This window comes from Colletotrichum paranaense (genome assembly GCF_030867605.1).
Source record: "Colletotrichum paranaense strain IMI 384185 chromosome Unknown Scaffold_17.1, whole genome shotgun sequence".
In the NCBI taxonomy this organism is placed as follows: Eukaryota; Fungi; Ascomycota; class Sordariomycetes; order Glomerellales; family Glomerellaceae; genus Colletotrichum; species Colletotrichum paranaense.
In genome coordinates this window covers 65,819-92,649 of record NW_026848975.1, presented here as the reverse complement: position 1 = coordinate 92,649, position 26,831 = coordinate 65,819, and the positions used below count along the sequence as shown (strand labels likewise).

Here is a 26,831-nt window from a genome sequence, read left to right as displayed (position 1 = left end):
GACATTGACATATTACCTTCTCGAATTAAAGGCAAGTCCACGGATGGGCTTCGAGACATTCTAGCACAGCATAGCGAAGAAGTGGGTTGAATACGTTTTCTGGTCCAGACATATATATCCGCATCTGGTCGTGATCTCTCCACAGAAATTCGGGACCCGGACTTGCTCCGAGCCAAGGTTTCTCCGAAGGCCGAAGTCGGCGTCTCGATTAGGTAAAGTCCGGTATAAACCTGACACCGTGATTTGGACGTCACGGACACACAAAAGCAATTGTCTTGCGCTCGTTGCGTTTGAGAATTCACAGCCCCAAAAATCTTGCCCAGATCTGAACTGTTTTGATGCAGACTAATATTTTAGAGTACCTAATCCGGACATTAACATCAACGCCCACCTGTTGTTCCCGATGGACTCATCGGTCTGTCGATCTCCCAACACCCCGAACGATGACCGCTCAGCCCTCCGCGACCTTCTCAAATCTCGTCAACGGGACCGCAAAGGCGTCCGTGGTAACCCTAAGTCATGTATACCGTGCCGCGAAAGAAAGGTCAAATGCGACAAGGAGTTGCCGTGTTCGACCTGCGACAAACGGGGACACCCGGATCTATGCAACTATGAAAGTTCTACAAGACAGTCGCTCGGTATCCCGCAGTCGCCAGCACGATCTGCGAGAAGAACTTCTGTAGTCATTCCAACTTCAAACAGATCTCAAGAACTCGAGAAAACAGACGCGATCAGCTTTGATATCGTCGAGGAACGTGTAGGAGACCTCGTCCCTGGCCCAGAAGCCCAAAACAGGCCCAGTCCACATATATCGACAACGTCGAATAATGCATCCACTGCGCGAGAAGATGGCGATCGACTATTCCTAGCCGATAGTTCGGTGATAGGCATGATCAGACGGCACTCAATCCGGTCTAGAGATGATCCAGCTCGACAATCTGCTTTCGAAACAGGCATACTACCTCTTCTTGGCGTCAATGAAGAAGTGAACACGTCTGTATCATCCTATCAGTCTCTACCAAGCGACCAAGAGATAGTCAGATTGTTTGAACTCTTTCGCCGTCGAGTCCACCCCTTTCACGTCATAACCTTTAATTTAGATACCATCGAGCAACGAATTTGTCAACTAATCAATGCAAGGAGAGGATCAGACCTTGGCTCCGAGTCGTTTGAAGATCCTAGGTGGCTGTCTCTACTTCACGCTATCATGGCGGCTGGAGCTCAATTTTCCGATATGAATTTGCAAGACCGTCTTGCAGTGTCTCAACGGCATAGTATGTTCTAGATCAGCCCACCATTCCATCCACCTCGATGAGATGCTGATCAGCTACAGCCAAGCAGTCATTTGATCTCCTACGGTCAACAGATTATCTCGCGAATCCATCCAAGAAGTCCGTCCAGACACTCCTTCTCTTAGGGAATGTGCTTCAAAATAATATGAAACCTCAGGCGGCTTGGGTTCTTGGGGGCACAACAATCCGCCTCGCGCAATGCCTCGGTCTTCACAAGAAGACAGCCCGCCCGCCAAAATCTCCGCTCACAGATGAAGACGCAAAGTGTTTGAGGTAAATTACATCGAGGTTCTCTGTAGGAATACATCTGCTAACCACTGGTCAGATTAGCAGTTGTTTGGCAGGATGCCCTCCTCGCGCTCGCTTTTGGTCGCCCACCAGCCTCCTATGAGTTGGATTTTGAAAGCGACTTGCCTCAGCTCTCAGAGTCTAGCGAGAGTTCGGGTCTATCCTACCTCCAAGCTATGAGCTGGCTATGTCATGTCACATTGCGCCATCTCTCGTCTCATTTGCAGTCGTCACTCGGGCCAGTTTCGGTACTCGACGGCATCAAATCCATCGAAGCCTCTCTTTCGCCCCACTTAATCGATCCCACGACAAGTACGGCAATACCACAGATTCAAGAATACTACGCTTTCGAACTTCACCGACATTTTGTCATGGCTACTCTTTGTCGCCCGTTCGTATCGAGGAGTGGATCAACAGGGCTCAGTGAAAGTGACAGGTCGAACGTCCTCGAGCACTTTCGAGAATCTCTCAAGCGCAGCGTCCGGGCTTATGTTCGGTTGAGGTCAATCGCGGGACATGCTAGGCGTTCTTGGGCCTTTACACATAATGGGCTAACGTCGGTTCTTCTCTTGAGCTTAATGCGAGAGACTAGGTATCTTGCCGAGACCAGAACCCTTCAGGACGAGCTCATTGCAAGTCTTTCAGAGGAAGGTAACTCCGCCTTGCTCACAGACCCCGATACCAACGCACAGCTTTCAGGCACTCTCCATAAGGCCTTGAAGGCACTGCGGACTCTTCGAGCATTGACGGAGCGTGACGTCAGTTCGCGTGGCTCAAACCAGGAGCAAAGCGACCAAGACATTCCAACTCCTGGCCATATGCCCACCGTCGGCGAAAGGCCTGCAATAGTCCAAGATAATGCGTTTCGGGTCACGGAGCAAGCTGAGTGAGTCAATCCATAATTTAGATTCCGAGACGAATGCTAACAAGCCAGCTTTTGGGACATGGGCGACGCTCAGTGGGAATTTCCCATCGATTTCGACATGTCCCCACTGGGCGCATTTGACTACATCATGTCGGATCAGAATTATGACAACAATGCATTTCTGCCCAATCTAGTGTGAAGTTGAAAACTTTGTGTTGGGATTTAGTAATCATTCAATTAACGTTCAGTCTAAACACTTTGATATTCAGTTGGAATTGAATCCAAATGACTGCCAACGCTGCAGCACCTTCTCCTGGACCTCAGTCGGATAGGACCCCTGGAAGCTCGCAGCTTCCCAGTCACGGCCAGTGGTGTACTCAGTCGGCATCAGACAATCGGAAACAACTTTTCCCCCCATGCGGATGTTACCGTTGCCGTGCGACATGTATGGAATTAACGGAAAGCCGCGGACGTCCTCGAAATGGTACTCATCCAGGCCAGGGCGGCAACGGGTGGAAAAGGCCCAGATTACGTCCTTAAAGTCGTACACGTCGATGTCGTCGCCGACAATGACGAGGCGGTGGATTGTGTAGCCGACCTTATCATTGAAGACAACATCGCCGATGGTTCGGCAAAAATCCTTTGCGTTGGTCTCCATTGCGCGAAGCTTCTCGGTGTCGACCTGTAGGGCGACCCATGTCACCTGGGATTCGAAGGGGGAGAAAGCCTCCTTGATGGGCAAACCCTTAGACTTCAGTAGAAATCCGATCTCAGCAGCGGCAAGGGGTCCGATCATGGTGTGCTAGTTCGCGTCAGTTTGGTACTGCTATGAGAACAGGTGGCGATGATGACCTACCGTCTCATCGGTCAATCGGCCGCAATTCGATACTGGAAGAATAGCATCCTTTCGGTGTGTGATGAGGTCAACCCTGTACTTCGGCTGGGGATGCGCGTCGCCAGGGAAAACATATCTTGAAGGATCGTCAGTATCTTTGCAGAATTCTTGCAGACAATTCCAAATAGTCCACATACCCGTGCATCTCTCCAAAGGGACCCTCAGGTGCTGTCTCTGTAGCATAGCAAACGCCCTCGAAGACAATTTCCGAGTTGGCAGGGACATAAAGCCCATTGGTGTCACACTTGACAACCTCCAACGGTGCTCCAACCAGTGACCCAATGTACTCCGCCTCAGACAGGCCGCTCGGTAAAGGCATGCTCGAAGCCATGATGGCGGCCGGCGGCACACCAAAGACCAGCGCCCACGGCATGTCCTTACCCTCCTTTTTCCACATCTGATGGATCTGCCAGATATGTTGCGGCTCGATAACGAGCCCCGCAAGGTGGTTCCTGTCGTACACCATGGCGCGAGCGATGGACCAGTTCGTCCATTTCCCGTCCGGCGATTGAACGACATGCATACCGTACGTCTGGATGTACTTTCCGCCGTCAGACTGGTGCAGCATCGGTGCCGGCAATTTGGTGAGGTCAAATTGGTCTGGAGTCAATCGGATCTCCTTGCAGGACCCGGTATCAGAGACAACGGGGGGGATTGGGGTCGCACTCTTAGCGGCGATCATCTTATCGAGTATCTCCTTCATAGTCGACGTGGGAGGGAGACCGAGGTGCCTCGCCAGTCTTCCAAAACGCTGGGAGGGGTCGGACCGCAGAGAGTTTGGCGCGCCGAGGATACGCCAGAAGCCATCTGCATCTTGACCCTTGAGCTTGTTGAAGAGGGGTGCTCGTTCATCGGTCTCAACAACCTTCCGAATGATGGCGCCGACTTCGAGATTCGGGTCACATTCTTCGTTGATCTCAACGAGGTCGCCGTCTGCTTTAAGTGCCTCGACAAAGGAGCGGAAGCTGAGGTGCGGGAGATCTTGAGAGTTTGATGGTGGCATTTTAGTTCTGTTGATTGAGATTGAGAAATTGGATGTGTATGCGGTTCAAAAATGGAGGAAATTTGATTTGTAGTTGGTGGTTGGATGTGATTATAATGCAGCCAATGTAGATGACCATGTTGCGTTCCTATATATCACTTCCGTCAACACCGAACGCCAGCATGGAGTACGATGAGCGGTGGTAGTGATGCAATATCCCCGAATTCCCCGAGATACGTGCTCAGAGATCCCTGAGCTAGGATGGAAGTCGGTCCTCTTCCGTACCAGTGCCGGAAGTCGAGAATGTGGATACCTGAGTGGCTCCGGGTTCGGACAATTCGGTTACCGTCCCATCGATCGTTTCTGAACTCTCCGATTTCGCCGAAAAGACTTTTATCGTGATCCCATTAAATATGTAGGGTAGTATCGCTGAAAGAAGAGTGTGATCCAGAGGTACGCAATTATAACTGGCTCAAACATCATTCCAAGCACTTTCAGACCCAAAAGCAAGAATACGTCCACAACATCTTTGGCAAATCACTGTCATTTACACTTCAGAGACACCACGTCGGTAAATGCTTGTGAAGAACTACCAACAAAAAAGCCATCAACGAAATGAAAGACATCACACCTCGCAAAAAGATCATTGTCGCCTTGACGGGCGCGACAGGAGCCCAGATTGGTATTCACGTTCTTCAGACCCTCCGGAGGCTCAATGTCGAAACGCACCTCATTATCAGCAAGTGGGCCGCCGAGACGATAAAGTGGGAAACCGATTACACACCCGCGGCGGTGAAAGCACTTGCAGACCACGCCTATAGCTCGCACGATCTAGCCGCACCTATTGCAAGTGGCTCATATCGCGTGGATGGCATGATTGTTGTACCGTGTTCCGTCAAGACCCTCGCTGCGATCAATGCGGGTATCTGTGATGACTTGGTCACGAGAGCAGCAGATGTTTGTCTGAAAGAGCGCAAGAGGCTGGTCTTGTCTGTCAGGGAGACGCCGTTTAGTGAGATCCATTTGAGGAATATGATGGAGGTCACGAGGGCGGGGGCGATTATCGCGCCGCCTGTTGTCGGATTCTATACGCGGCCGTCGTCAATTGATGATGTTCTTGATCAGATGGTCGGAAGGTTGTTGGATCTTTTCGATTTGGATGCGAGAAACTTTGAAAGGTGGGATGGGATGCAGAAGAGTACGACAAATAGCAAGTAATGTTGATTACAATCGACTGTACACCAGATCACTTTCGCCGAATGATAGTAACGGCTGACTGAGATATTGTTGGACCACTGTGGAGTGTGACGGGAGCAAGCCGGATGTCTACTTCTGGTGTACCTCGACATCGGTGATAAGTCCTAGTGCCTTTTGCAAGCTAATGTCTAGGTCGGGCCGCAATAGGAGTCGAGTCCTGCAAAAAGTTGATCCCATCCAAATGTGTTGGCGTCTCCAAGGAGATCGTTCCATAGGCTGTCAAGACCGAGGACGTCTTCTCCAGCCAAACTAGATTTCTCAGCACTGCCACCATCATCATAAACAGTCCTCAGTCCGGCCGTTGCAACCGCTTCGGGATCGTCAGTCGAGAGTCCTGCGTCGACAGACTCTCTGTCATCTTCTACCTCTGATGGGACAGCGTCATCCATCCCCTGGACACGATAGCGACGCAAAACGCCCGTCAGGTTCTGAACAAGCTGCGCAGCAATCACCGATTCTTTTCCGGCCAATGCCAAAGCACGGCAAGCTTGTACAACCTCGGCATGCAGCTCTGCTGATGCATCAGATACTAACCATGACTCTTTGCCGTCTGCTAAGCCCTCACGACTTGAGACGCCTCCTGAGTGAAGTGCCAATATTGTACACGCCATGAACATATGACCGATGACACAGCCTAGACGGCAGCCTATTGCTCGCGAGCTGAAGGTTTGCACTGGCTCTCTAGTCTGTGAAACCTTTAGTAGACGTGTGGCGATTGCGAGGACAGTCCGGGCTGAGCTCAGACATATCTCTCGCGATGACTGGTATTGAGCATCTTGTTTGTCATGGAGCAAGAATGGTCGGTGTAATCGAGCGCGTCGCGAGAGGAAACCGAGGAGAACAACATCTCTCTGCAGCGATAGATAGGGCGGCGCGGTCTCTGGAATGGGCCCATCGGGGCGGAGGAATGGGGGGAAGTCGGCAATAGCATCTGCAAACAGACGATCTAACTCGAGGACATGTTCGTAGTCCGTTATTTCAGCATCTGGAACTCCTGGTGTTCTGGCATCGATGACAGAACGAGAAATACCAGCGAGTTGGATGCGCCGGATGAAACAGCTCATCGTCGTCGCAGTATCTGAAGGCATGCTAATGGCCTTATTCGAGAGGCTCGCCTCGTCATCATTGATGTTCCGAGGCTCATTAACATTCATTTGTCGCGGCTGAACGTTGTACGTCCCATCCGTGGGCCCTCCCATGAGACCCAGCATCCTGAGCTATGATGAGCAATAGTCGATAGAAGAGGAATGAGAGCGACGTACCAGTCTGTAGCAGTAATATGCCACCATACCCTTCTCTTGATTTCCTTTGCAGACTCTTCGTCCCGCTGTTCCGAGCCAGGGCTGTCGATTAGGTGCAGGCTCATCTCTCGAGCGGACGACAACGAACAGCCATGAAGGAATCTGAACCTAGCTGAGCAGCCTTCCATGTTGTAGACAAGATAAGCGAGGACCGAACGTGCTTGTACCTCTTCCAGACAGACCCAAGTATTGGCATGTGATTTTTCTAGTATGTTGAGAGAGGATCTGAACCAAGCTATGGCGGTGTGCGTAGCTTCTTCCAAAGACTCGAAGGTCCCGTTGGCTTTGGACCCCTCGGTGAAGAAGAAAGCACTCGTTGCTGCGATTCCTAGAATCAGTGCAGCGTGTGCTGGATTTGGTTCACCTCCGCAATAGAAGTTGACGATCATGGACCTGGCTGCTGTTGGATGAAGTATGGGAAGGAGATGAAACGGATTGTCGAGGAAGTCTTGTAGTAGCAGCAACGCCTCTTCTTGGGTCATCAACCAGGTCGATAATCGTCCTTCTGAATCGATGGAGGGTGTAAGGCCGGAGGTTGTGCTTGCGGGTGTCTTGGGAAAGTGACAGACATTGGTAACGTGATAGTCCACCTTTTCAAATGGTAGAGTGACCTGGGTAACAGTCCATTAGGATTTCGAACTCTAAAGTCTGGATATTGTGTTTCTCACGTTTAGACTATTTCGCGTGAATGTTGAATCGAGAAACTTCGCGGTTTGCTGCCGTTCGTTATCCATGAACCTCCGTAGATGAGGATGCCGTGTTGATAAACCCAGACTTCGGCGTCGGGACGGTTTTGACCGCTCTATCCTTTCAGGTCCGACAGTGTCCGCAAGCTGCTGCATGGAAAATTCTGTGCCGGCAGAAGACACTGGCCCGAACACAGCGTGCTCTAGATTACGGAGCCGACTCAGGATAGAGTCGTCGGCAATCTCGCTCAACCTTGGCGCATGGCTATCCGTAGTTAGCTAAGGTAGACCGGTCGTCGATATGTATGCACCATTTCTGTGGTTACCTCAATTCCACAATCGGATTTTGTGTCCCCGGCTGCCCTGCGCATGACAAGCCGCGCATCACACAGCTCGAACACGGGTCTCCGCGGTCGCACTTGAGCTTCTTCTTGCGGCACGAGTCACACGAAACTTGGGGTTGACGACGTCGTTTCTGGGCTGCGCTATCACTATCAGGTCGCATTGTGCGCTTCATGATGAATTAAATGATTCGTAATTGCTTTCTTGTGCTTCGCCACTGGACTTTGTTGATGTTGATGAGGCAAAGTCCAAGTTCGCTCCTGGCTGCGGACCTTCCTCGGACGCCAACGGGTTACTCCACGGATAATCCGCGGTGCTTACCAACTCCATCTACGCCACCTCATCCAGAGCAACAATACGACAGCAAAGCGATAATATTTATTAAATGCCCATGGGGAACTGCTAAGTGCCTAAATCAACCTTATTTTTCTTTTGGCTTTTTTTTTTTTTTTTTGCCGTTGCTTACGCCAGCCAGTGTCCTGAACTTGATATTCTAGCCACAAAACACAACTTACATTGCCATGGAGCCATCTCAACCTCCTCCCGGTTACGATAGGTGAGCTTATGGTTTTCGGAATTTGAATATAATCACAAAATCTCATTCGGAACTATCAGCTTTAGATCGTGGCTCGCTGTCGTAGGTGCTTCGCTTTCGCTTTTTTGCACAGCTGGCTTCCTTAATGCATTCGGCATTTTCCAAGAGTATTACCAGACGTTTCTCGGAGAATCTGAGTCCAATATTTCCTGGATTGGATCCATATCTATTTCTATCGTCTACCTATGTGCACCAATATCAGGCGTTTTAACCGACAGATTGGGACCTACGGTATGTGAAAATTGATTGCAGCCCTGCCGACCTCCACGTACTAAGGTGCACGCTTTACAGATTCTCCTGTGTATTGGCAGTATCGGTCAACTGTTTGCTCTTTTCATGACCTCTCTCTGTAAACAGTACTACCAAGTTTTCCTAGCCCAGGGGATTTTGCTTGGGGTGAGTATGTCGCTCATTTTCTGCCCCCCTGTGGCTGTGGTGTCACGCCGCATGCCTCATCGCCGTGGCCTTGCTCTAGGTCTCACAATTGGCGGGTCCTCCATCGGTGGCATCATCTGGCCGATCATGCTAGAGCAACTTCTCAACAAACGCCAGCTTGGTTTCGGATGGACTATGCGAGTTGTTGCTTTCACTATGGCTCCTCTTCTAGCATTCGCCTGCATCACTGTGGTTGATGCCCCCGCACCCCAAGCATCTTTGAGTCCAATCCATGCGGCATCAGATGAGGACGAGAAGGGAACGACCTCATCGAATGACGAGATACAGTCCAAATCGAAGGCCAACTACTCTATCCTGAAGAACAAGACCTTTATCCTTCTCTGTGGAGGGTTAGCACTCGGCTACTTTGGACTGTTTACTCCCGTCTTCTTTGTTACGGGCTTCGGCGTTCAACATGGCTTGTCCACATCGACGGCATTTTACTTGTTATCTGGGCTCAACGGTGCTTCATTCCTGGGACGAGTTATTCCTGGGTTTCTCGCAGACCGGTATGGGCATTTCAATCTTTGCATGCTGGCAACTCTTGCGGCTGGTATCGTTGGCTTTTGCTGGACGGCGGCAACGTCTCTTCCTGGGTTGGCAGTATGGAGTTTGGCGTACGGATTCTCCTCTGGAGTGAGTAGATTCACATCTTGAACTTCCATGACAATGGCTGACGTATTTGCAGGCCATCATGAGCTTGCAGGGTGCATGCGTCGGAAAAATTGCCCATCATCGTCATCAGGGGTTGGCTGTCGGCTTCATGATGGGCTCCATCGCTGTAACGTGAGTCGTCACACTTCTGCTACTCCATGCCTAGGGCGGTTTGTGGACACTGACCATGACAATGGACAGCGCTCTTGTCGGGCCTCCCATCAGCGGCCAGATTCTTGCGCATGCCGGATATCTTGCGTTGTCGATGTGGACCGGCGCAACTCTCGTGGTTGGAGCTGCCATCCTTGCTGCAGCTAGATGGCGGTTAAACAGCAGTGTGATTGCAACCGTCTAGATCTATATGGTATTCAGTCATTTGCAGTATGGTCCTGGCTTCACTTGTGATGTATGTTCGGAGTCAAGAGTACTGCGTTCAGCGGCACATCGTTCGGAGGTATCGCTCATACCTTTGGAGACTACTGAGAGTACTTACCTAAGCAAGACCGCTCGGACCAGTGGGGTCCCTGTTCCCTTCGGGCCGAAGCTGTTCCTGGTACGCCGGGTGCCCGGTCGGGGTTTTGATGTTCCGCAAGGTGCTCGCCGATGATGGGATCTCTAGTATGGCTCGTGTGTGGCTGGTAAATGTGGCTTCTCCGGAGCGCAGGTTTGGGGAGAAAAAGCTTTCCGACCCTTCGAAATGACCACAAGCTGGCCTCGCACGATCTTTCTAGACAATCACTTGTTCACATTTTTGCTTCACTTTGTTGTCACTCGTTTCATCAAAATGCGTTAATCTATTCTTTTTGTCTTTTTATATTGATCTTTCTATTGCCAGGCTTTGCCTTAGCCTCACTTTTTGAACAGATTTCTCGGACCTTGCTGTTCCTAATAGGATTGGCCGACCGAAGGCACCCTGATCTCCCTTCACTTGTGAACCGATCCCTTGGACTGCATCTCTTCACAGGCCGGGCCGGCTCGGAATGAGCCCATCGCCTGAATGGCCCACCAGTTCCACATCGCCGGCGCGAGCCACGCTCTCCTCGACCCGTGGTCTCAAGGAGCGGGCGTGGTGAGGGACGTTCTCACTCGGTGGTCCGAGCTCGATATAACACAAATTGGCTCTATTGTTGCCATAGCCGGCACCCTTCCTACGGCTTGGAGACTCATGCAATGTGCCTGCCAGGAAGCGTATAGTTGTATTCGGCGCTTTTTCCTCGCTTCCGTCACAATACCGGGCGGCGACCCTGTTAACCGCAGCGTCGTGAAATGGGTCCTCGCCAACCGGCCCCGGCATTATCGCGCCTTCACCGGTCGTACCGAAGTTGGACGCGCCAACCCAGACCGTGCTGCCGCTCTGAAGAAGTCGCGCCATACCGTTCAGTATTGTCCACACTGGAACACACGGTGGCTTTGGTTCAAAGGCAACTTTTTTGTCGTCACCCGTGCCGTTGGAGATTTCAATTCTTCACTATCGGACCCCAGCTACGATGGAATCGGAGGCGAGGACCTGACAATCAGCTGCTTCGGATGGTCGGCGCATCCTGTCCAGAATCTCATCGAAGCCTGCCGCGAGTACGCCGACAGGCAGACGCAGTACTTCGTCATCATCTACTCCCGCGACCGTTACGGCATGTCTTGGAAACCTAAAGCCCGCAAGCCCCTCCGCCACCTGGACACCGTGCACTTTGACCTCAGCTTGAAGCAGGAGTTGCTTGCTGATATCCGGAATTACCTGGATCCGAAGACTCAGATGCGCTACCAAAGCCGGAGTATGCCGTACCGGAGAGGCTACCTCTTCTACGGCCCGCCTGGAACTGGCAAGTCCTCGCTTTCTGTGGCGATTGCCGGCGAGTTTGGGTTAGATCTCTACGAGGTCAAGATCCCCAGTGTGGCAACGGATGCCGATTTAGAGCAGATGTTTCAGGAGATTCCGCCGCGATGTGTGGTTCTTCTCGAAGACATCGATGCCGTGTGGGTGGAGCGTTCAAGCAGCCATGAGAAGACCAGCAACGGGAATGGACGAGCACATTCACCGGAAAGCAGCAATGTGCCCAACTGCACTCTTTCCGGACTGCTGAATGTTTTGGATGGCGTTGGATCGCAGGAGGGCCGTATCGTCATCATGACTACGAATCGACCCGAGCAACTCGACAGTGCCTTGATTCGGCCCGGCCGAGTCGACATGAAGGTTCTTCTGGGCAACATTAGCCCAAAGTCAGCGGCGGAAATGTTCGTGCGGATGTTCTCTCCCGACCTAGGGTGCACAACACACCTGAAAATGGAAGAAATTGAGAAGCTTTCTGTCCAGTTTTCCAGCGTGATACCGGAAGACACCTTGACCCCATCTCAATTGCAGGGGTTTTTCCAGGTACATTTAGAAAGCCCGTATCATGCGGTAGAAAGCATCGCAAGTTGGGTTCAAAAAGAACTTGCAAGAGCCCACTTCAAAGAGTTCGAGTTGATAACTTCCAATGGGAAGGCTTAGAAGTTGAGTGTGTAATAGCTATTTGCCTCACTGTACTATTATATGTACCTTATGACTGGTTTTAGACCCTGGATGGAGTCTTGTTATTTCTTTTTTTCCCCTGTTCACTCGTTTGTCGCTGTTGTTTGTATTGGGAGAGAAGACCTTACGTTAAATGATGCCAGCAGTAAATGCATTCCTCATGTGTGTTTTTTCAAAGCCATGGTCGATGTAGCTATCGGCGCGCGCAACGCATTTTCTCCAGGAAATTATTGAACACCCTTGTAACGAATGATGACCCGGCCTCTCTTTCGTTTGGCCTATCTACTCTGTTGATTCGGTGCCTAAATCAGCACTCATACAAACTTACCCTGCCATCTTTGACCCAGAGGGCTTGCACACCCAGCCTCTCAACTTCGATGGAGTTGAAGTAGTCCGACATCCCCAGCAGTGCCTCCTACCTTAGCATCAATACTAATCAAGACCCATCTCCGGACTGCCGCGACCCATCTCGTCTGTCTACTAGTTAGCCTTCCAATTTCAAACGCGGGTTTCTCCGTGACCAATATGGGGAGAGAAAGCTCACGAGCTCAAAAGCCTAAATATTTGAGACGACAAAGGAACCTAGAAAGTTTCCGAGAACGAAATCGTCGTGCATGAAAGGCAAGAGTAGCCGGAATTTTCGTACAGCCGCTTCCACACTCCGTCGACATGAGGACAGGGTCGTGGTCCATGAGCATGGCCCTGTCTTGGCGCCGATGGATTTTGGGGTGGTGGCCAAGAATGGAGTTTGCAGTATTTGGTCTTCATATCCCGGTGATATATGTCACGAGGCAGGCACCGTATCGTATGTAGAGTTCACGGAGGGCTCTTGGAGCCGATGCGAGAGTGCGTCATCTCATCGGACGAAACCACCCCAAATATACAATTCTGTCGACTGAGGGACTTCCCCTCAAACGGACATCCGACGAGGGTCAGTGAAAAGCAAAACAGCCTCGAATACCCTCATCAACTTTCCGCAAATCCAACCAACGGTGCTGCGAGTCGGCGCCTGGGAGTGGTAGTTTTTGTGCAGAATAGCGGCGCCGCGACACTTTACTTAGTCTTAAACAAAAAGGTTGCATGACTAACGCAGATTTCTGAAGCCGTTTCGCGAATACACAAGTTCCGGAGAAAGTCGGAGAATATATCTCCTTTCTGCTCACTGTCATGCTCCCAAAGCCGCCGTTTCTGCAAGCCTTGGTATACTTTTGATGCATTCTTTGGGCGGATTCGGATAGCAAACCTTCCTGCCCATCACCAACTAGCTAGGCTCGAAGCGTGCCTTATGACAAGGCGCACTTGAAGTCTAACTTTGATCCATAATCAGTCTGAAAATGATTGCCGTTTGTGGTCCTAGCTTTAGGCAATCTTGGAGGAAGAATAAAGAGGGCTGATTTCCACTCTCGGCTTTGCTGGTGTCTAGGCGATTGATCCTCTATGACACACATCCTACCGCGTATTAGCTTCGCAAAGCTTACATTTAAACTGTGGTAATCATGATCGCTGGGCGAATCTTCCTCATCCTACTGCCTGTGGCTGCGACAATGCCCTCATCCGACTTCGCACCCAATTCTCTTGTCCGACGACACTGCGTAGAGCCTAAGAACTGCGGAGCCACTATTCAAGGAACGATGTGCAACTTTTGTTGCGCAAAGGATGTGAAACCCGATAGCACGCACTGCAAATCTGCGAATGCGGCGTGCCAGGCTGGTGGAAAACCTGATGGTGTCACGTTCAACTGTGATGCCGATTAGTTCAGGGAGAGGACGAAATCGGAGGTAGGTCAGTCAACCTTCAAAAACTCTGTATGACCTCTATTAATCATCGCTAATGAGAACGAGAAGAATCTTACACCAGTCACCGACATCGAACGTTGAATCACGGCCTGTGGGAAATTGACAAAGTCTTAGCAGCGTTCTTGGAGGCTCCGAGAGAATGGTTTCGCGAGGCCAATTGTTTGTGTTTGGCGTGGTCCAAAACATCATTAGGAAATTATTGGATTACATTTAAATCATTGGAAGAGAGATGCTTCACGCTCTCAAACTGTGGGCTTCTCAGTGACTCTCTGATGCTATCATTCCCTCGTGATCTGCAGCTACCTTGAGTCTCTAAATAGCATTCTTACCACTGTAACTAACCACGTGTTGATCAATTTCGTAAGTTCTCCCTTGCTTGCACTGAGTACCTAAGTCACGAGGCACTTGACGATCACATCTCTTATTTCTGACCCGGAAGTCATTCTCAGGACAAATCTCATGGTCCGATTCAATGCCCGCAGACTGTTGTCAAGCGGGACAAACATCAGGCCAGTTGAAGGTTTGACCCGAGGCCAGCCATGTGTAGGAAACTTGACCCCGACTTGCTTGGCCCAATGAACCCAGTAGGCTGCATCCTGTCTATGTTGTATGGCTCTACGTACAGATTAAGGATCGCTCTATCCAAACTTGACTACTTGTCCGGCGGTTTCGGTCTTGATAACCATAGGTAAGCAACTCAGAACCTACCGTGCAGCCGGTATCAACATGTCTTGAGCGGGTGGCGGGCTTGCATTCATTCATATATTCTTCAGGTGATTGACTAGCCATGGTTTCTACCATTGAGGCCATTTGCCTGAATAACACAACTCTATGTGACATCATGGTCCCCTGGCGGTCTAATATTGACTAGGCCCTTGTTGACCGACCATTCTATACTTCAAGTCTGCGGCACGAAGCTTCGGCGAGCAAGCTACGCTTAACACGTCTCTTGTAGCTCTGGTCCTACTTTCCATTGTTCCCAGTGGCTCCAAGGCATTGTCTTCGGGGCTTTGAGCAAGATCCGAACGCAATTTCTTCAATTATGAAGAACAACTTATTTCTTTACATCTACCTATCTTCCTTTGGCCAGAATTTTGGTAAATTGATGAGTAGCATGGGTGTTTACAACTGTTTTGTGACTAGCACGTGGCTCCGCGATGAAGTACTGCGAGATTTCAAAAGAAGCAGGGGATCCATCGCCTAAGTAAGACGTCTTACTCAACAAGAATCACGAAAAGTCGACTTTGCTGAGGGGTCACAAAATGCCATGCATTGGCTAAGATTAAAGGGGAAGGTGAGGCTGTTTCTTACGTCATGCACGGCGACGCGTTATTAGAGAACTTTTGGACACTTGCCTCTCCTAGAGAGAGATAGTTGCAGGCTTGGAGAATTTATCGACTACGTGGCTCAGTCCGGAGGCTGCCTAATTCGCACGCAATCAACCTACTGCTATTGTGAAGCTTGGCACTGATGGTGTGTCGTGAGTTTTGATTTTGGTAATCGAAAACAACGTACTTATAAGCTCGTCGATAGTAGCTAGGGTGTCAAAAAATTGTCTTTTTGCGATATCCCTATACTACGAGTTTTGTTGACGTATCTTTGAGATGAGACCTGCCGCCATTATTTCCGTGTTTTCTACGCTCGCAGCTGGCTTCAACTTTCAAAGGAGGAGTCCAATTAATTATGAGGGCTACCAGGTTCTCCGAGTGAAAACCCTCAACCAATTGGCAACCGTGCAAGCCAAACTTGCCACGATTCCTCATCACAAATGGAACCACGATGTGGATACTCATATTGACATCGTCATTTCGCCAGACCAAGTCAATATTGTTGAGTCACTTGGGCTAGATTACCGCATCATGCACAGTGACCTCGGCGAGTCAATCGCCGCCGAATCCCAAGTTCGCACCGCATATAAGCGCGACATCGACGATCTTTCGTGGTTCGACTCGTACCACTCGTATAAGGACCATGTCCAATACTTCACCGACCTCCACGAAGCCTTTCCGGGAAACTCTGAGCTGGTGTATTCGGGGCGGTCGTTCGAGAATCGGACAATTCACGGAATCCACCTTTTCGGCGATGAGGGTCCGGGAAAGCCCGCTGTACTCTACCAGTAAGAACGATGGCTTAGCCGCCAGCTACAAATATTACTGCATAGGTTTTCAAATTCTGACGAAGATACTAGCGGTACTGTTCACGCAAGAGAGTGGATTGCAGCTCCTGTGAGTTGATGGATGACATTGATAAACGGTTGGGCATAACTGAGTTGATCGTTTCTTTGCGCAGGTCATTGAGTATATTACTCTACAGCTGATCAACGCCCACAAGAACGCCACCAATACTTCGGACTCCATCTTGAATCAATACGACTTTCACATCTTCCCTATCGTAAATCCAGATGGTAAGTCAGACCTTGCAGTCCTTTCAACAAAGAGCCTACGAACTCAAACCGGAACCAGGCTTCACATTCTCCCAGGAGGTCGACCGTCTCTGGCGCAAGACACGCACGCCCCCACCTCTGAATTCAACTTGCTACGGAACCGACATTAATAGAAATTGGGAGTACGGATGGGATGCAAATCCGTTTGGCGCTTCTACCAACCCGTGTGCCCAATCCTACCGCGGCCAGAAGCCTTCCGACACCATCGAAAACCAAGGCCTAGATGCTTACGTTCGCAAGCTGCGCGATACCAGCGGTATCAAACTGTACATTGACTGGCACAGTTACGGCCAGTATATTCTTTCACCCTTCGGTTCCAAGGAGACGTGGTATGCTCCCGAGCTCGGCAAGTGGACCAAGACTGCTTCGGTGCTCAGCGAGGTCATCCGTGACAGCTCCGAGAGACGTACTACTTTCACATTTGGGCCCAGCGGTGCTACCCTCTATACCACCACAGGGGCAGCACCTGACCATGTTTATGCAATTGGCGGCGCGGACTTTTCCTACACCATTGAGCTTCCTGATACAGGCGATTTCGGCTTTGTCTTACCTCCCGATCGCATTCTTGGCGCCGCGGAGGAGCAGTGGGAAGGACAGCAGGTACTGTATACTTTGTTGGACGAGGTGTTTTTTGATGGAATAGGAGCTGTCTAACTATTCACCTGCGCCCTGTGAATTGAACCTGTAAATAATATTCTGCACTTCCGTAGCCATCGCGATCAGGTAATAGCCGACATCTCCCTACTTCTGCTTAGCTATCGAAACAGATGCTGGCAGTAAACACATGGCAGGCTGAAGCTGGTGCTTTAAATGAAGAGCTTAGCAAAAGTTGATTACGTCTCCAGAGCTCGGCTATCTTGGCCGGTTCTAAGGGCACGATTGCTTTGATTGCTGAATCTCCTTTCATCTTTCAGAAAAAGGAAATGAAACCACATTATCCCCAAAATCCCCACAGGTGGTTTCCAATTCGTGCAATTTCATTCACATCATCCGCTCTATTGTTTTAAGACTCTCAGTTCTGGGGATTTACGTGCTTATAGAGAACGGGCACACATATGCAAGCGAAGGAGCGCGATTTGAAAATTTGTTCAGGCAAGATGTCTATCGGTCCTAGCGCTCTCTTGACATTCCATACCTCTGAGATGTTCTCGTGAGAGCAAGATGAGTATTGGCAGCTGGCACTTAGATGTGTGGTGGGGTGACGCCGGAAGAACAAACCAGATTCCTCATTGCTCCTCCAATTACCCATGCCGCCGGGAGACACTCACAGGATATTCCCCCAATCAACGTGCAGGCCGCATAAAAGTCATGGTTTGTCCTCCCCTTAGCTACTCCTACATAACACAATTTTTTGCCCACTGGACAGTTCTCAAGTCTGCTATAGCTTTGTCCGCCGGGTTTACGATACGTCTTTGGTCAAAATCCTCACAACTACGATTATCGACCCACCGAATGCCAGTAACGAAATACTAGGATTATTAGACATGGCCACATCGAGAATCTCCAATGCCGCATGCTTCATAGGTCTGCTTCTCGCTTCTACATGGCTGACCAGAACGCACGCGAAACCTCCACCATCCGATACTCTGTGGCAAGTATCACCGCCATTGGACTATAACGATAAGCTCTTTGCGGGATGGAAGCAGATATCGGTTGAAGCAGAGATTCAAATATACAACGGAGTGGCCGAGAATCGTACATACGCGCACCATCCGGAACTGTTTGCTATCGGTTCCGATGTCCTCCTCATTTACTCCTCTGCCCCAGTCGACGAGGATAGTATGGGCCAAGATATATGGATCTCGACTTCAAGCGACAATGGATCATCTTGGAGCTCTGGGAGAAGCCTAATGCCGGCTGCTCTTCTTCCAAACCAGACAGAGACGCACAACTGGAAGTATTGGTGTGACCGAGGTATTGCTCAGCGTGCATGGCAGGCGTTGACCTTTGTGCACCTCGAGGGCGAACTTTACGCCGTTGGCCAATCAGGCAGTAGGTGGTGTCCAGGGCGGTGGGCAGCTGCAGGTCGAATCGCACGCAAAATTTCTCTCAGCGGAGAACCGCTTGCGGACCCCTGTTGGCTGGAACAGAATGACTTCACAAAATCCGAATTGTACGCAGAGACCGTCTACGGCACTGAGTATGGCATGGAATACTGCGCCAGAGCCTGCGAAATCAACGCGGTTTTGCGGAAGCCGGATGAGGCACCGGCTTGGTCGCCATGGCTTTACAATAACGGTCTATATGCCGCTGATGGATTGCATCAAATGGAAGAACAGACATTTGCTGTTTGGCACAACGACAGTGACTCATCTACAGGAGGGTACTGGCAACGACATTGGCGTGACATCACTTCAGAGGCAAATAACACCCACTCAGTCTGGGTTGAGTACAACGCAGATCCGAAAGGGAACGGCTGGTATCCCAAAATCATGAACTCGCACGGCAATGCAATACATCAAACAAACATACCGGATGCGAAGACAAAACAATTTCTGGGGAAGCTCGACGATACCGGCGACAGATTTCTGTTGTCAAACCCAAGATACAATGCTGCAGATCCTCAACGACAGCCACTGACCTTGGCATTATCTCGTGGAGCCGACCAGACTTATAAGTCGATTGGTGTGTTGAGAACAAATGCGACAAAGGAGATTGTCCCGGATACGCGTGATGGAATCAAGAATCGGGCGTTTGGCTTCAGCTATCCTAGCGCAGTTCAAGTTGGCAGGAAACTGCTGATTGCTTACAGCGAGAACAAGGAGAACATTTGGGTTAGTGTTGTTGACATATCTGCACTTCCATAGGAGGTCAATGAGTCAGATTGATGAGCTGCATCTGACTACCTCATCGAGACCGCTATCTACCTTATGTGTCGTCGCAGTATTATGGTAGAATTGGTAATAAGGAGGCAGCGAAGAAATCGAAGAGTCCATTCCACATCAGCGAGACTAGCTCCAGTGTATTCAAGTGTGTCTAGTTGCATTCCTTTACTACCATCTAATGTCCATCAGGCCGGTATGTCTGGATGTGACTTCTGCATGTGATTAGATGCGAAGTTGAGGGCCAAGCTAATTATGACGTCAATGACTGGAGGTGTACTTCTGGTGTGCGGTCAACCTGCAGTCGTACCCAGTAGGTCGACTGATGCTGACTATTACAAGACAGGCACAGATCTGTCACCATTGGCCACGGATGGTCCCGGCTTTCCGCGGAATACAAATCCCGGCATTTCCACGACATTAAAGTAACGCGTCAGGTTTACAGAATACCTTCACAGCCTGGACTTAACATTGCGCCAAATTCCATAATTCTGTGTATGTCTTTTCTCATTTTCTACCAAGACAGCATCAAAATTATTCATTATGCCCGAGAAACTTCTTTTCACGGGCGCCACAGGCTTTATGTGCGCTCCGTGCCCTTTTCCGACTCGAACTTGCCCTGTCAAACTGACTGCTTCGTAGAGGTGGCACTGTTCTGACACAGCTCCTAAACTCTTCTAACAAAGACATCAATGCACTGTCGATTACCGCTTTAGTTCGGGGGCAAGAACAAGCGGATATTCTGAGCCAGAAAGGCATCCATGCCGTCCTCTTTACGGGCCTAGATGACTCTCAATTTTTGACGAAGATTGCAAGTGAGCACGACTACGTTATCCACACACCGACTGGCTTCCATACAGGCTCGGCTGTAGCTCTTTTGAAAGGGCTAGCGGAGCGGAAGAAGCAGACGGGAAGAGATGTCCACTTCGTTCACGTAAGTTTTCGCGCTATTCTGACTCTTATCGTAATATCTTTAACAAAACATGGATGAGCCAGACATCGGGAACGTCCAACCTTGCTGAAAGAACGATCACCCAGCGGTCGGGTGACATTCATCAATGGTCAGATAAGGAGAAGGTATACGAATATGAAGAAAAGAAAGAATCCCAGGAGGCTTACGGCCAGCGAACAACGGATATTGCTGTTGTTAGGACTGCAGAGAAGACCGGAGTCAAAGCATACATCATGATGCCCCCCACAGTCTACGGGCGTGGCACCGGCCTCTTCAATCAAGGATCCATGCAAATTCCTAGCATCATTCGTGGCGCGATCAAGGCCGGCGTCCCTGAATACGTCGGCGAGGGCACAGCCCGTCTTGGGCATGTCCATGTTACGGATCTTGCAATACTGTACGAGCTTATCTTGAGCAAGGTCCTCTCTGGAGAGACGATTCCTTCAGGCAGGAGAGGTATTTACTTCTCTAACACTGGCAGTCACAATTGGCGAGATCTTGCGGCCTTGGTTGGTAAAGCAGGTGCCTCGCTTGGTGCTTTGGAGTCAAGAGAGCCTCGTTCGGTGAGCTTGGAAGAAGCTGGATCAAGATGGCTGAATGCGACACCCCAGATTGCGGAGATGAATTATGCTGCACAGTGAGTCATTCCAAGTGTGCCAACCAAAGATTTAAGCGAGTACAAGCAGGGATTAATGTCTTCAGCTCTTCTACGAAGCCCGTTTTGGCACCAGAGCTCGGTTGGAGGCCCATGAAGACAGAGGCCGATTGGGAAGCTTCGTTTGTAGAAGCGTTTCAAATGGTTTTGGACGAGCAGGCCCAGTAATCATAAAATGGGTCTTTCAACTACTATTCAGTCTGCTTTGTAGGACTATCAAAGCCCTGTGGGTCTTGTCTGCTGTCAGGCCTCGCCGGATAGGGGATAGCATAAGGGGCATTAAGAGGAGGATCAAGCAACAAAGGAGCAGCTCAGGTATATGTAGAGCGCTGAGAGTATATTTCGAGGGAAGGGCAGATTTCAGTAATACATCTTCTAGACCCTAAGATCAGTTGACCTCTGTGAGCTCCTTCCCTGTGTCGTGCACCTGTTGACATCTGCTCACATTGTATTCTACTGGAAAGTCCTCTCGAGACCTGTAGTTGGTCTGATTCCAGAGTATGGATGGATCCAACGAATATATAGTCCGTAACAAATAAACAACCCCATACTATCTGTGGGTATGACCAGCTTTAGTAGACATACAAGTTCAAGGCATCTGGGTTAGACGCCAAAGTTTTCTTGTTCTGCCTCTGTAGCGCAATCCTCATGATCCAGGCGCAAACAACGACACCGAGAGAGAAGCCGATACTAGCAAGCATTGCAGTCAAGTATCGTGGCTCATCTGATTCTGGCCACAGGTATGGAGTGTAGACGCTAGCAAGGTTCCCAAATGTGTTGGCCATGGCAATCGCAACGGCCTTCTTCTCATCCGTCTGGCCTAAAGTTGCCGAGGTCCATCCGAGAATGATATTATTCACCTAAAATTCCGTTAGGATGAAGTAAATTTTGTGGAATCAAAATCGGCATTTGGATGAACTAACCCCATACGTTGCTCCAACGAAAATCATGATACCGACATATCTAACAGTGGTATTGAGTGTGGCCACAGCCATGGCGAAGCCCGCACAAGCAATGAGCTTGCTCACTGTTGTGTGCCATGTGCGTTCATTAAAACGGCCTGATGAATGCGATACAACAATGCTCATGATGCCAGCTAGAATGTACGGCGGGCACGTTAGAACTAATGTGATTGTGGTGTTGTAGTGAAGGGTTTTGACAACGCTCTGTCTCCAGTCAGCTTATTGTAATCTGAAAGATCAGCTATGACTGCGAATCCTTACCGGCAAGAAGTTCTTGAAACCATTTGCGGAAAGGTGCAAGTTGTCCATGAGACAGAAGAGCCATGTTCTCCAATCGGTACAAGCCTCGCGCAATCCTTTCCAGACACTGGTGCCTCCCTCGCGACGATCGGTCGTATCGTCGAATATGCGCTGGTGTGCCATATGTCGTTGCTCAGGGCTGAGCCAGCGAGTCTGAAGCGGAGCGTCGGGGAGGAAGTAGAATGCCGCCATCGCCACACCAATGGACACAGCACCCTGGACGATGAATAGCCTACAACTGTGAGTCTCCAATCTGAGTGGGGTGAGCCGGATTCTATCATACCATTGCCAGCCTGCAAGGCCGTGCTTCCCATCGAGTCCGGCGAATATGCCAGCCGCAATCAGACCAGAAAAAGCGCTAGCTAGCATGTTGCCAGTGTAAAAGACAGCCATTCGAGTCGCAATTTCCTTGCGTGTGTAGAACATGCTGAGCATATAGAGTGCGCCAGGGTAGAACTAGACTAATGTCAGCCCGTTCATGTCTTCGATGTCGGCGACAACAACGATCAGATACTTACCGGAGCCTCTGTGATACCGAGAAAGAACCGGCACACTAGCATTGTCTTGTAGTCGTGTGCAAGGTACGTAAGCAGACTTATTATAGACCAAGTCAACATGAAGCCTGCGATGTGACCACCCATTAGAACTACGCGTTCTTGATTGGATGCTTGGCATACATACCCGCCATGTACCAGGAGGGTCGCACTCGGTTCAGGATCATGTTCGAGGGGATCTGGCCACACAGGTATCTACCGACATTGAGATTAGTGGCCATTAGGTACACAAAGATACATAACTCACCCAACAAATAGAATGGATACGCAAGTGTTGTACTCAGTTCCCTTCAGCTTCAGGTCTTCGGACAGCGAGTTAAGCTTGCCATTGATCATTGCGTTTCGGTCGAGGAAATTGAGGAAGTACATGATCCAGAGAATAGGCTTCGGTCGAGTTAGTAAAGGAAGCATTTTCCCAACCATCAACTGAAGCTCGTACCAGAATGTAGAAGTCAATCTTCTTCACGAGTGCAATCTCCTTGGGGTCGGTCTTGGTATGCGCCCCAAACTCGTCAACCTTGCCAATCTTGGCGACAGGCTTCTCGGCGCCTCCATTAGAACCGCTTGTCAAGACACGCTCCATTTGTCTGACATCTGCCTTGTCCTCTTCGGACTTTCTTGGCTCAGTCATTGTGCTTTGATGACTCGGAAAGACGCTGGCATTTGAACCTTTTGTGCGTTGTCTCGACACCGGTCAGATCGTGGGATGACGTGGCTTTCGAACTGCGAGACTTCGGTATTAGACGGTAACACTTCCAAGCATCTTTTCGTCTGTGCAGAGCCTCTCTATATAAGGTAACAAGGAAAATCAGACTATCTCATCTCTCCGTTGGCTCCGCCTGAAGTCACGATAAGACCGACTCCCCCAGGTGGAGCGTTCCCCCATGGGGGAGATGGGGCGCCGAGCTTTTCCGCTCGTGCGGGGTTCGGGGAGATGATGGTCTTCAATTCGGACCCTGCACTAGTACCGACATGGTAGTGACCTGGACGCATGTTGACAGGGTCTTACATGAAGAGGATGCGACGGAAAACCACTTCTCCAAATACTCCGAACCCATGTGGATCTTCGTTTATGAACCTGGCCAGCTTTTCCGGCTCCACCGGTAGGACAACATGGCGAGGCTCAACGGACGGAAAAGTAACACTTTCCAGGAAGGAATGTGAGTCGCATCAGCCCGATTATCTGACATTTCCACACACTGACTCTGACTTACAATTACCCACTGAATCTTTCTCAACTTATTGGCATTCAGGCCGACAGTTCCGTGGAAATGTACCTTTTGCCTCCCCTCTTTCCCATCGTCTGGCTTCGGCCTCAGTTGGCCATCACTAGACACGTACATGTCTTGGTGGATTGAGGACCCCATGAAGAACTTACCCCTACCGCAACGTACGGAGGAAAATTGCCAGACATGATGGTGAAAGTATGGGAGGTTCTTGCGAAATTCCCAACAGGGAAAGTACTGATGACTGATCAGAACTTCGAAAGCAACTGGACGCGGATAAGCTAGTGCTACGTTCAACAGGAAGTGGATCTACCTACCCCAGATGCTGCTAAGGCCTGCTGATGGGAGGCATGCATAACCTTAGCAATACCCAGTTAGGCTGATTTTCTAGACTAACTTAGTATGGTATCGTAGCTTCGGATCCTTTGCTCGTATTACTTTGCCATGAACAAGTCAACCATGACAGGACCTCATATTCGTTGCACACTTTCCCAGTGCTGAACGAATCGCCTATTACCTCTACTTCTACTACTAATGATGCTGCTGGAGGCATGAGCTGTACTTTTACACAATAATTTACGAGACTTAATTCTTAATATCAACAGCGTCAAATTTAAGTTTTCGCTCTCAACTGAAGCAGAAGGGCCAGATTCAACGATGCGCCCCAAGTACCAAGCAGCGCCAAATTCTGCGCAGCTTGCATGAGAACTAAGTGGCTTCTGTCCCTGTTCACGACTGTCGGGTTTGCTGAGGAGAGCCCGAAATCAAGTATTCCACTGAGCTCCGACATGCCCCGTCCGTGATATGAGAAAGCCATATCTCGGAGATGCTCACGAAGGTGCGACTTCAATGTTTCGGGGCTGCTTTTTAGAAATGCCCATTGCAAGACATGATTTAGGAAGATTCCAAAGATGCTATAAGGTGTGGCAGACTGTAGTGTCGGGTTGCTCATTATTGATGTAGTTTCCATGACTGATTTGGCGAAGGCATCTAGAGACTCAAATGGCAACTCTTGGTGTGCTCCAACACAGTTGGTGTATCCGTTTGTGAAGTAGACTCGAAGTCGGCCCAGGCTTTCGTCAACAGCATTTGCTCCGCTTTTTCCGAGAGCATCTTGCAAATCAGCAACGCACGTTTGTAGTTGAATGTTTACTAGGCCACGGAGTATTTGAGATGCGTTCTGAAAGTACAGCACTGGACTTTGCGCCACATCCGGGATCGGGTTGCCACTGTACTTGGTGCCGTAGTAGCATTCCCATGATTTCAAAGATGCTGAAATGAACGCGTCAGCTTTGGCATAGACAAGTGGAAGACAGTATGACTTACCGATGATGTTGTCCCGTATCCGCAGACTTTCTTGATGACAATCACTGCCCGTATCTTGTATCATGGCAGGGTCACTGCCGACCTGTACTGACCAATCGTGCGACCAGTCCAGTGCCTGGCTAGCCAAGCAACTCAGAACAAGGAATTGTGTCCACGGGCTGATGCTATCAGTAATAGCAGAGACTGATGGTGCCAAGTTGGTGGAATTAGCTCTTCTGTTGTTCGTAAGAGCCTTAAAAACAATGCCAAACTCTGGTGCCGATAAACTCCCCAAGGGTTTAACTAGAGTTGCCCAGATTGGAGCACTCGTTGTACACCATGCGGCGTCATCACCCGGGCACTCCCACCTAGCGACCTCTGCGAGAGACATCATACTCCGCATGTTCAAAATGGCGGGGAACTGTGAGTCAATCATGAATACGTACCAGCGTAAACGGCGCTTGAACTCAGATGTTGCCCATGCCCTCCAATGATCTTCAACACGACTACCTGCGACATCCGCAACTTTCGTTTTCGGTTGAAACAGACGTCTGACGTATGTCACCAAACTTCCTCTGAATGCTTCGGCAGTCTCAAATGCCCCTTTGTTTCCGCACCATAACCCAGTATACACTAGTAGTGAAGATGCATAGATAGTTTCAGGATGTCTGGTCAAGCTTTTGTCGGCTTCGATCAGCGCTTGGAGATTTTGACGAGCTCTATCGAGCATGAGTATGGAAAAGCGTCTTGTGTGCCGGATACGGCTGTATGTGGCGCCGATGATGATCATGGCGGAGAGTAAAGATGACGGCAAGTGATCAACTAAGAGCGTTGGTAAGTGAAGTACAGGACTTTGTTCATAGAAACGGTCGAAAAAGAGCCCCAGAAAGACATTCGCAACTGCCAGAGACGGCGGAATCAGATTCTCCGAGCCGGGAGTCTCAAGCTTTAGGAACTCTCGAACGCGAATCCATGTTGATTCTAGTATGTCGAATCGAGGATTATGTAAAATCATAAGAGGGTGTGACGCGTTGATAGAAATAGAATGTGTCTGACAAAGACTTTTCGACGACGGGTTCCACGCAAATGCTACTCCGTCCTCTCTAGAGGGCACGTTCGGAGGAGAATTAACTCTCGATATACTCTCTGGCCCATCCGAGATTTCGGCTAGAACTAAAGGTGCTGTTCGGTCGTCGTTTGGGGCCACTCGTGTACTACTGCCAGGCATGGCTGGATATTGACCCAGCCAATTCCAGTGAGCAGACAGTGACATCGAATCGTCTTGGAGTATGAAAGGATCACTTATATGTGATGTCTCTCTTACTGCATCGTAGAAATCTGGTGTGAACCACTGGCTTGAGTCAACCCACAGGCTATCCTGCCAAGGTTGAACAAAATACGAGAAGTCCATGTTCGCCGCTAGCTCACTGGTTGTTGCCATTGTATCTTGTGGCCTAGAGAACGCGACGTATGATGGTGAAAGAACCGAAGACGCTGCATAACTAGCCTTGGGCGTCTTGTTCGTGGCGCGGTCAACATCAAGATACTGCAGTCGTGAGTCGCCAACAAGTAGCGGGTGTGTTCCCGATTCTCTGTATCTATCTCGCGGTTGGGACGAAATTTGGCTGGGGTTCTCTATGATGAAGGAGTAATCCACCTTTTTCGCTGATGATAATTCATTCTCGTCACGTACTGCATCCTCTTGGCTAAGCTTCTGA

At 49.9% G+C, this 26,831-nt stretch overlaps 12 protein-coding genes across 12 annotated transcripts; 8 read left to right on the top strand and 4 right to left on the bottom strand.

Annotated features, from left to right (window-relative positions):
- Positions 1-403: 403 nt before the first annotated feature.
- CPAR01_14832 (fungal specific transcription factor) lies at positions 404-2,644 on the top strand (the record flags this gene model as incomplete). The annotated part of the gene is made up of 4 exons (XM_060499082.1): positions 404-1,274; positions 1,334-1,565; positions 1,618-2,466; positions 2,515-2,644. 4 exons carry the CDS (start codon positions 404-406, stop codon positions 2,642-2,644), a joined length of 2,082 nt encoding a protein of 693 aa, XP_060342007.1.
- A 66-nt stretch (positions 2,645-2,710) lies between these two features.
- CPAR01_14831 (uncharacterized protein) lies at positions 2,711-4,343 on the bottom strand (the record flags this gene model as incomplete). Its single annotated transcript, XM_060499081.1, has 3 exons — positions 2,711-3,247; positions 3,302-3,416; positions 3,478-4,343. The coding sequence occupies 3 exons, from the start codon at positions 4,341-4,343 to the stop codon at positions 2,711-2,713; spliced, it is 1,518 nt and encodes a 505-aa protein (XP_060342006.1).
- Positions 4,344-4,937: 594 nt separating this feature from the next.
- On the top strand, positions 4,938-5,540 carry CPAR01_14830 (3-octaprenyl-4-hydroxybenzoate carboxy-lyase UbiX; the record flags this gene model as incomplete). The annotated part of the gene is made up of 1 exon (XM_060499080.1): positions 4,938-5,540. One exon carries the CDS (start codon positions 4,938-4,940, stop codon positions 5,538-5,540), a length of 603 nt encoding a protein of 200 aa, XP_060342005.1.
- Positions 5,541-5,707: 167 nt separating this feature from the next.
- On the bottom strand, positions 5,708-8,083 carry CPAR01_14829 (uncharacterized protein; the record flags this gene model as incomplete). The annotated part of the gene is made up of 4 exons (XM_060499079.1): positions 5,708-6,791; positions 6,842-7,491; positions 7,549-7,831; positions 7,893-8,083. 4 exons carry the CDS (start codon positions 8,081-8,083, stop codon positions 5,708-5,710), a joined length of 2,208 nt encoding a protein of 735 aa, XP_060342004.1.
- Positions 8,084-8,429: 346 nt separating this feature from the next.
- Positions 8,430-9,947, top strand: CPAR01_14828 (major facilitator superfamily transporter; the record flags this gene model as incomplete). Its single annotated transcript, XM_060499078.1, has 5 exons — positions 8,430-8,464; positions 8,530-8,734; positions 8,795-9,574; positions 9,627-9,724; positions 9,794-9,947. 5 exons carry the CDS (start codon positions 8,430-8,432, stop codon positions 9,945-9,947), a joined length of 1,272 nt encoding a protein of 423 aa, XP_060342003.1.
- A 642-nt stretch (positions 9,948-10,589) lies between these two features.
- On the top strand, positions 10,590-12,077 carry CPAR01_14827 (ATPase; the record flags this gene model as incomplete). Its single annotated transcript, XM_060499077.1, has 1 exon — positions 10,590-12,077. One exon carries the CDS (start codon positions 10,590-10,592, stop codon positions 12,075-12,077), a length of 1,488 nt encoding a protein of 495 aa, XP_060342002.1.
- A 1,517-nt stretch (positions 12,078-13,594) lies between these two features.
- Positions 13,595-13,852, top strand: CPAR01_14826 (uncharacterized protein; the record flags this gene model as incomplete). Its single annotated transcript, XM_060499076.1, has 1 exon — positions 13,595-13,852. The coding sequence occupies one exon, from the start codon at positions 13,595-13,597 to the stop codon at positions 13,850-13,852; it is 258 nt and encodes an 85-aa protein (XP_060342001.1).
- A 1,646-nt stretch (positions 13,853-15,498) lies between these two features.
- CPAR01_14825 (zinc carboxypeptidase) lies at positions 15,499-16,991 on the top strand (the record flags this gene model as incomplete). Its single annotated transcript, XM_060499075.1, has 4 exons — positions 15,499-16,010; positions 16,056-16,119; positions 16,184-16,298; positions 16,357-16,991. The coding sequence occupies 4 exons, from the start codon at positions 15,499-15,501 to the stop codon at positions 16,989-16,991; spliced, it is 1,326 nt and encodes a 441-aa protein (XP_060342000.1).
- Positions 16,992-17,821: 830 nt separating this feature from the next.
- CPAR01_14824 (uncharacterized protein) lies at positions 17,822-19,144 on the top strand (the record flags this gene model as incomplete). Its single annotated transcript, XM_060499074.1, has 1 exon — positions 17,822-19,144. The coding sequence occupies one exon, from the start codon at positions 17,822-17,824 to the stop codon at positions 19,142-19,144; it is 1,323 nt and encodes a 440-aa protein (XP_060341999.1).
- A 558-nt stretch (positions 19,145-19,702) lies between these two features.
- CPAR01_14823 (NAD dependent epimerase/dehydratase) lies at positions 19,703-20,934 on the top strand (the record flags this gene model as incomplete). The annotated part of the gene is made up of 4 exons (XM_060499073.1): positions 19,703-19,743; positions 19,802-20,093; positions 20,156-20,748; positions 20,814-20,934. 4 exons carry the CDS (start codon positions 19,703-19,705, stop codon positions 20,932-20,934), a joined length of 1,047 nt encoding a protein of 348 aa, XP_060341998.1.
- A 404-nt stretch (positions 20,935-21,338) lies between these two features.
- On the bottom strand, positions 21,339-23,213 carry CPAR01_14822 (MFS transporter; the record flags this gene model as incomplete). Its single annotated transcript, XM_060499072.1, has 8 exons — positions 21,339-21,626; positions 21,690-21,932; positions 21,990-22,260; positions 22,312-22,484; positions 22,547-22,650; positions 22,710-22,777; positions 22,830-22,966; positions 23,022-23,213. 8 exons carry the CDS (start codon positions 23,211-23,213, stop codon positions 21,339-21,341), a joined length of 1,476 nt encoding a protein of 491 aa, XP_060341997.1.
- Positions 23,214-24,421: 1,208 nt separating this feature from the next.
- On the bottom strand, positions 24,422-25,903 carry CPAR01_14821 (uncharacterized protein; the record flags this gene model as incomplete). Its single annotated transcript, XM_060499071.1, has 1 exon — positions 24,422-25,903. One exon carries the CDS (start codon positions 25,901-25,903, stop codon positions 24,422-24,424), a length of 1,482 nt encoding a protein of 493 aa, XP_060341996.1.
- Positions 25,904-26,831: the final 928 nt, after the last annotated feature.